General features: G+C 35.8%; 1 protein-coding gene across 1 annotated transcript; it reads right to left on the bottom strand.

The window, feature by feature from the left end:
• LOC109718567 (ATP synthase subunit gamma, mitochondrial-like) lies at positions 805–7620 on the bottom strand. Its single transcript, XM_020244857.1, has 9 exons — positions 7400–7620; positions 6191–6234; positions 5667–5819; positions 3073–3186; positions 2854–2981; positions 2474–2596; positions 2216–2335; positions 1750–1871; positions 805–1208 (listed from the first exon to the last, which is right to left on the bottom strand). Exons 1-9 carry the CDS (start codon positions 7501–7503, stop codon positions 1139–1141), a joined length of 978 nt encoding a protein of 325 aa, XP_020100446.1. The 5' UTR covers positions 7504–7620; the 3' UTR covers positions 805–1138.

Here is an 8986-nt window from a genome sequence, read left to right on the forward strand (position 1 = left end):
AATCCTACCAATCGAAAAAAATAATAACAAATTAGAATATCATCTCCTACCAAATTACAATCTCTCTTTTTCATTAGATTCCATTACCTTGCGCCTCGCGCTTAGGCGCGTTGCCTGTGCCGCGCTTTTCCAAACATTGATTCAAACCGTTAAAATAAATTTTCAAAATGACATAATTGAGAGGGGATCCAGACATTTTAACCTTCCTTACTCATTTTCTAACGGAACATGTACATCTCTCAAGTGAGAATCTTCTCTCCACAGCTCCGCTAATTCCGCGCTACGTCGGCAGCCAAGTGCTGAAGTTCTGTCAGATTGTAATATGAGTACAGATGGAAAGGACCCAATTGAAATAACTCGCGATACTCGGATACACGATCGGCGAAAGATTGAAAGATCAGTGATCCAATCGAAACTCGACGCAACGCGCCACAGCACCACCACAAAAGGCAGCCTGTTTGGTCACTGCTTTTCCTCTCCAGGACAGCTAACCACCGCAAAAATAGCAGCCTGTGTTGAAGTTTTCGCAGCCCGCGCATTTTAGAACAGCCAGCCGGGCCAGACAAGAGCCTATCTTTCATATCTAGCACTTCTGCCGCAGAAAATAGTTCAACGGAGTTGCTGTAAACATTACCTGCTTGTCAGAAAGTCTGAAACTGCATCGCAACAAACACGTTCACAGCATCCGTTCGATCTGGCCAAAAGGCGTCTCAAACAGAATGGTTGTTTAAGTAAACATTTGAAGATGCTTTACTGAATAAATTTACACTAATGATAACTTATAAAAGGGTAAAATCTGGAAGAAAACGGAGAACTTCAAAAAGAAATTTACTAAATAAAATCTTCCAGTTTTACATCAGGCAGCTGAGTGTCTACCATCTGTCAAAGTGTCGGGTACACTGCCATCTTATATTATGCTCACACATTCTTCGGAATTATGCGACATTTCTTCGGAACAATGGAGAAGAAAAACACAAAGAAAAATAAAATAAGCTAATGATGTTGTTCCATGCAAAGCACCAATGATGTGCATCATCACAATGCTTATTGGCAAAATAAAGCACAAACAGATGTCCGAGGAGGAGAAAAAGTGTTCGTTTCCACGGTGTGAAAGCAAGCAAGATATTCGACCGTGGGCTTATCCCGTGAGTGCAGATGCTCCTGATATGATCTCAATCAGCTCCGTCGTGATCGACGCTTGGCGGGTCCTTTAAAAACAGAATTACACAGAGAAAAAAACATCAGTTACACACAGTATCCATAATCCTGTAAAACAAAAATGTAACCGTGCATTTACGAATATATTCATTCGTAAAATAGAGTTGAGCTAAAAAGCTCAAAGAAACATCTATGAGCTCGTGCTTCCACTTTTTTCCATGTCAGATGCACATCCTAAATTCCCAATTCATGTGCGGGCCCGATGAGCGTGCATCTTAATACACATCATGCGGGTGAGTGTTTTGAAGATGGAACATGCAAATATCAAGGTTCATCTGAAAGTGCAAAAGAGTAAAACCACTCCAGTGCCGTAGTTTTCTAAAGGATTTCCGCCCAAAACTACATTACATATCAAAAAATTATACAAAGGTCCCTAGCAATTCAGACAGTTTCAAAAAGTCCCTCAAGAACCTGCATATAAATTGCCCATGTGCATTCCGGCATGTGTTCTTGCGCGTGTTTGTGCAAGGACACACACGCAAGCATTCTCACGAGAGAGAGAGAGAGAGAGAGAGAGAGAGAGAGAGAGACCTGTTATAAGAAAGGGTAAGACGATCAAGCATTTCACCAGCATTTCTGCTGGAGCTGTCCATGGCAGACATTCGTGCTCCAAGCTCACTACATGCGTTCTCCAGGGCCGCATTATAGAGAACCTAAAAAATCAAGAAGTGTTTTAGGACAAATAATGGCGACAGGACCACAAAAAAAAAAAATCAAATTAGTTGGGGGTCCAGTGTTTTTTCTAAAGTTTATCTTCTACAGAAATACCTCATCTTAAGCTCTGAAAACATCAAATTCACTTTTGGGGGGGTGGGGGATCGCAAGTTGGTTCTATATCGTCAAACAGAAATTCAATGAGGCACTTTTGGTAAATACAAGGATATATTTATAAGAAATTAAGTTTTTGAACAGCATATATGAAGATTCAAATGTTGCAGGGATCTATGATAGATAATAAGTAATATAAAGAATGCCTCAGCAAATGTACGAGACTTACACAAGAAAACTGAAACTCAGCAAGATTCTGCAGCACTTCTGATTTGGTCTCACCCCCTTCAATTTCATAGGAATCCAAATCGCCCAGCTTCCCACCAGCTTCTGATTCTCTCTCCACAACCTGTACAGAACCAGAAAATACAACAGCTCTCAAAGTAATTATCAATTTATTATCCCTACCTGTGGGGGTTGTGGTGGTGGGGGAACTGTAGAGAAATATTAAAGTAGGATGAAGGGGAAAAAAAAAAACTCAAATCACCTCAGGTGACAATACTGTGGAGACAGTGGGGATAAAGGCGACAACAGAATGGAACTTGTTGAAAACAATCCTCAATGCATCAAACTCAACATTCTTTAAGATGTCATCAGCCAGTACAGAAATCTGAACAAAGAAAAAAAAAAAAAAAAAACTAATCAAGAAACTCAAAGAAAACCTTAATAATAAACAGATTTTAAATTGGAAATACATCAAGTAAATCCCTATTACTAAAAGAATAAAGCAAAACAAACTTTCCATGCAACCATGACTGAACATAACAACAAGCATGTTATAGAGGTTCTACTAAATCCTGTGACAAAGAAGAAATAACCCAGTACTCTTTTTGAAATAAAAGTTTAGCAATAACAAATGTGAGATACCTGTGTGTAATTGACAGGGTTCTTTTGGAGCTCCGTTACAGTCATCTCAATGGAGCCTTTAGAATCACGAATCAATTGAACCTTGCCCTTTTCTCCCAATATGACATACTTGGTCTCCTTTTCTGGACCTAATGGCCACAAACGGTGCCATAAAATCTAATTTGCATCATCACGGTAATGAAGGTATAACCAACAGTTGATCAGATTGAGTGGATTTACCGGAGGTGACCTTGAAAAGAGACTTGCTGACTTTAACCGATGTTGAATTGATGCCACCACAAAGACCCTTGTCGGAGGTGATAGTCACAATAACATTCTTCTTCACATCAACACCTGGAAGTGACATGCGTTGACACAGAGAGAAGTTTGTTACACATAACACATAGCAAAAGTACCAACCGAATCATCGAGGTGGCGGGCGTAAACGAGTTATCTTGCAATCTCTTTCACACATTAACAATCTAGATGAAAAGAAGGAGAAACAGAATTACATGTCAAGAGAATCAAATATAATATATATAAAATTGGAGAATTTTGAGGCCATACGTGAAGCCACGTCATCCCTCTATTTAAAAAAATGTAAATTTGGATGAGAAAATAAAAAGAATTTATATAGAGACGTGACTTTTAGCTTAGTTTTTTTGTTAATACCCCTTCGTGATTTGTAAAGAGATGTACCTTTTCACTTAGTTTTTGTTAGTACCCCTCCGCGAAAGGCTATTCCCTTCGCAGAGGGATAAGTTTACTGATTTAAATGTTTGGTAGTTATTAACATATTGTTATGATATTATTTTAAAATAGCAATAAATATACGAACTCTTATTTAAACAAATAGTACATTGAATTTACAAGAATGCTTCTTATCTATCTCTCCTTTCTACATTATAGACTATACATATTATAAACTGCAACATAGTTATTAATCTCTTGATTATGTCTATCAAAATAAAAATCTAAATCGTAGAATTAATTTGTATTTATATAACTGAAATTAATTATTGTTCCGTGCATTGTACGTGATTAAAGCTAGTTTAACACATAAAAGCAAGGCATGTCTAGAATGAGTGATCTTCATCTATCTGAATAAACACTTATATCGAGAAGATGAGGCGGGATTCCACTCGTATCATCTGTTCCAAGAGGCAATCAAGCAGTAATAGATGAGAGAATTTCCCTACTACTTCCAACCGAGTCTAGTTAAAGAAATCTAATAACATAAATCTAGCAATGCTGACTACCATGGGCAATGTATGGTCATATTAGTAGAAATTTACAGGTTTGCACCAAGAAGGCAAGAATAACTTTAAAGGTTGGTGATTTTAGTGCCTAAGCTAACATCATCATCATCATCAAGAAGTTAATGTACGTGTCAGGAGGTTTTCTCCAGTAGAGGGATGTAAAATATTTGATTAACGGGATTTAATTGATTTGGGATTAGTCGTTGGGATTTCTCATAATTTAATTGAATCGATAATTTGAGGTCGGATTTGATTAGAGTACATTCTTGAGATTAGTCATAATTTGTCAATAACCCGAATACACGCTTTCTTACTATTTTTAACTAACAACAGAGTAGGATAAAGTAAACACATCAAAATGATCTCCTATATCTTCAGAAAAAGCTACTTGCTCACCACCACCACCACCACCCTGGACGCCCGCGGCAAACAAAAAAAAAAAAAAGACTAATTATTTAACGAATCCACTGATTCTTCTAAAGTGAAATTAATCGCATTCTTGGTTTTAAGTGCAAAGATTTCTGCTGATTTATGGAGCCAAACCCTTATAACTAAAATGGATAAATAAAGAATTCTATAGATTCGCATTGCAGCAGAAAATATTTCCTCAAATCATAAATTTTCAGGCAGAAATACTACTAGAATTTCACTACAAATATTTCTCACTTACTCTTTCAAAGAAACAGTTTTCAGCCATAAAATCTTTAATACACAAATTTCTCAGCCATACATAGATTCAATCTTTTATACCAAATAACTGCCAAAGTAGGAATCTAATTGATCATTTTGACTATATTCAAAAGCCAAATTTAACTCAACTTAACATCAAAAGAGCCCTCTGCTAATCCAACTATATCTGAAAATGGATCCTGTCTAACTAATGTATCTACTTAGCGTAAACTTCATATAACAAATCCAGACCTTTGGGCTTTGCTGAAAGTGACTCAGAAGAATTGGATAAACATGCTTCTTACTGCAGGATGCACGCATTAGAAAACCCATATGATAAATCCATAAGCCCCCAAGTATTAAATATATGCAACACTTATAAGAACAACATTTAATACATTTACCTCTCTTGCAGTCTAACAAACAGAAAATTAAATTTGGCAATGAATTTTGCCAATTACAACTTCATGTATATTTAGTTAGTTAATAATCTTCTAGTTCCTTTTCCATCTTTAAACAAATCTAGTTGACAAGCTAACAGACATCCTTAATTTTCGTTATTCTATTGTTTGGGTCATCCTGTAAGTACACGCTTACCTACTCAGCTTCTCCATATCTCACACTCTATCAATTGCATACCTGTTGTATACTTAATACAGTCATTATTGTGAATGACACTGAATCTGTCTCTCTGTTGCCAATTTCTGTGGAAAATATTTAAGAACTAGCTATTCAAATGATCTCCCTAATAGTCCTGACTAGTCAATGTAGTAGTACCCTGATATATGTAATGTTTGCATCACTCGTCATATAGAGTGGCATATTAGTCTGAAATGGAGAACACAGATCACTGCTTCTAGAAGTATCATAGGACTAGGGAAAAACAAGTAATGGCTAAATACATACTAGGAGTATCGCCAAGAAGTGCGGTAAAGGGCTGCCAGAGGCCACGTGAATTCTCAGTTCTTACTTGAACGGCTCGCAGCTTTGATGCTGCAACCATTTTCATTGCCTTTGTGATCTTCTGAATGTTCTTAACACTCTTCATTCGATTTCTCACTGCATTATATATGTAAGAAAAACAGGCCCAATCACATTAACGTAATCAAATGAAATTCTTTGCATATATAACTCAGCAAATATGCAACTGCACAAATACCCTTGCAAAGAAGTATTTGCAGGCGAGCCTGAAAATTGTTTTCATTTGCTTTCATGTTCCTACAAGGGTAACTACACAAAAACTGGTTTTGCACATATGCCCATGCAACGGGTATCCAAATAAGCAAAATTTTCAAGGGATACAAATTCCACACTTTTACAGGGGTATTTCCACAAATTCAGAAATTTGCTGGAGTTATATGCAAAAAGCCCAATCAAAAGTGGCTTTAATACAGAAAGAACACAGTAGGTAAGGGATGAAGGTCTATTACCAACTTGAGTTGAAATTGATCGCAACCCAATGGGAGCTGATTGTCTGCTAATTCAAGATTCGGTTAGTACTCTATGAAATAGCATAGATACAAAAGTAGAAAAGGGATTTCATATGCTATATAAAACAAAACAAATATGTCGGTTGAGTTTGGAGATGCTTATTTCCTATAGGAGAGAATGGAACAAATAAGCAAAAATGAAGTGAAGAATGACACAATTAAAAGAACACCAAGCACCACAACCATTAGAAGCATCGATCATGAAAAAAATGAGGGGGGAAGATATGCAAAATAGATATTCCAGATCCTTCTTTGTTCCTATATATCCACCGCAAACAACCAAAACGCGGTGATGGCTACATATTCATGCTAAATGCACTGATTAGATAACCTATAATCCACTTTTCTGTATAACGCTCTTTGACATACTTAAAAGCCAACAACTACCCAACCTTATCTTCTATATAAAAAAACATAGAAGCATTACACAAATCACAATTCTCCTTAGATATACGAGTGCTCAATAGTAAAAATCTCAACAAAGAAGAAAGATAAATCACAAACTACTCCAAATGATATGGCACTAACTAAGAATGGCACAACATTTCCATATATAAAAATGAGACCAAATATTGTAACTTGCTTCATTAATTTACTACAATCGTTAGTAATGTATAGCAAATAACTTGTAATGCATGTATCCAAAGTAATACTAACAAACATATTTTAACCCAAACACCACCCGATCTTATTTTCTCCAAACAATTAAAACATATACACCATTCCATACATCTTGAGGTTTTTTTTTTTTTCCTTTTTTCACACAAAGAACAAACTCCACTCCATAGTTTAACTTCTACAGTAGATGATCCACAACATTTTCATCTTACCCCAAAAAATACCATAAATTTCTAAAAATTAGTCTCTAAAATACTCAAATTCATCACACGATTCTCATTTCAAGTGGCATTCAAATGAATCTACTTCGAAGGAATAAAAACAAACAAGGGAGATATAAAAGTAATGCATTTTAGATCTACGAAAAGGGATTAAACAGAACCAACGTAGAGTTCCATTTCAACGACCGATCTACAAATCTACCACGGACCGATATCAAAATCTAATTCTCAGAAACTCTAGAACTGGTATTTGGGCCAAATCATAAGAGGTGAACCCTAATACTATCGATCGAAGGATGGGGGACCTTACTCGGGTGAGATCGACATCGCGGATCGCGCGGCAGAGGAAGGGTTGGGGGTGATCGGCGAGAGGAGGAGGCGCCTCCCCTCCCTACGCAAAGCGGCCATCGCCATGGCTACTTTCTCTCTTCTTTTTCTTCGCCTCCGCAGAGCTCCCTAGATGGTGGAGTGAGCCGTCGTTTCAACCCGGAGAGCAAAACTGAAAGGGAAGGTAAATATGCATGAAACCCCTCACCTATAGCTTATTTGGAAAAGACGCATCAACTTTTATTGTTGGGAAATATGTACAACGACCCCTAAATTTAGCAAGTTTGCGAACCAGCTACAGAGCTTTTTATTTTTGTAATTAGATATTTAAAATTGGGTTATTTCGTATAGATTATTGCAAACATAGTAAATAATAAATATATCCTTATAAAGCTTAATTTTTATATGTTGTTTCTGCAAAAGTTTTAATATTTTCAAATATGTTCCTCTACTTTGATATCGTTAGAGAACACCATTAAAATACTGTTTATATTTTTAATTTTGCCATCACAAATTTATCTCTCAAAAAACAATAATAGTATAATACAAGAGAGATTAAAATATCAAAAACTAACGAAAATTAAGTATTTAATATTTTTGTAATTAGACATTTTAAAATTTTATCAACTAGGTTAATAGGACCTTCTCCTCCATCAAAATCACTAATTATATAATTGTTTGAGTTTACCGTAAACTGCACTACTTTAAAATACAAAAAAATCACCCCTTTCATCCTCTCTCTTTCTTAGCAGAAAGACGTTCTCTACAAAGAAACTAACACCCTAGATGAGGATATTGATTAGATTAGCAACCTTGTATAGATACCTTAGATGCGAAACGCATATACGGCTTCAAGAAAATCAAATTTCATGATTATCACATTGCAGTATAAATCTCTACCCGCGGAAAGGTAAAGATCATATCTTTATTCCCTTTCTTTTAATTTTAAATACATGAGGAATCTTGTTTTGTGTGTTTTCGAGATTGGCTTTCCAGTTTTTTTTTTAAATCTATTTTTGTTTGATTTTTTTTTCGCTGCGTTTTTATCGTATGCAATATCTAACAAAAAGTGGTAATTAGCTCTAAAAGTTTTGCCTATATAATTGGTTCTCAAAATTATTAATTTTATTATTAAAACACTTAACCATCTTGCTTCTTTGATAAATAACAGTAGTGGTCAGAGGAGAAGTTAAAATTTAATAAAATACTAAAAAATTTAAATAATATAAGAAAGTATAACTAAAAATAATAAGAATTCTTTATCATTTTCACGGAGAACTGTTTGGGGATAAAGTTGGGAAAATAAAATACTTGCGCCCTCATGTTTTTAAATTTCACTTAACTTTGTTTTCATTTACTCCATTAGGCACTCCGCACTATTCTGCGCTTCTGATCGGAGTGCTTTGCTAACCGATCGGACGGACAAAAACGCAGTAATAAAAATCCACTTTACTATCAATAAAAAACCAGCACAACTATATATATATAAAGGCAGAGGATAAGGAAGTGAGTCATACTTGAGCGCGGTGCCTTCCGTCTTTCAGTGTCGTTTTCGAATGTTCACTTGTCG

The sequence above is a fragment of the Ananas comosus genome, linkage group 12, assembly GCF_001540865.1.
Source record: "Ananas comosus cultivar F153 linkage group 12, ASM154086v1, whole genome shotgun sequence".
Classification (NCBI taxonomy): Eukaryota; Viridiplantae; Streptophyta; class Magnoliopsida; order Poales; family Bromeliaceae; genus Ananas; species Ananas comosus.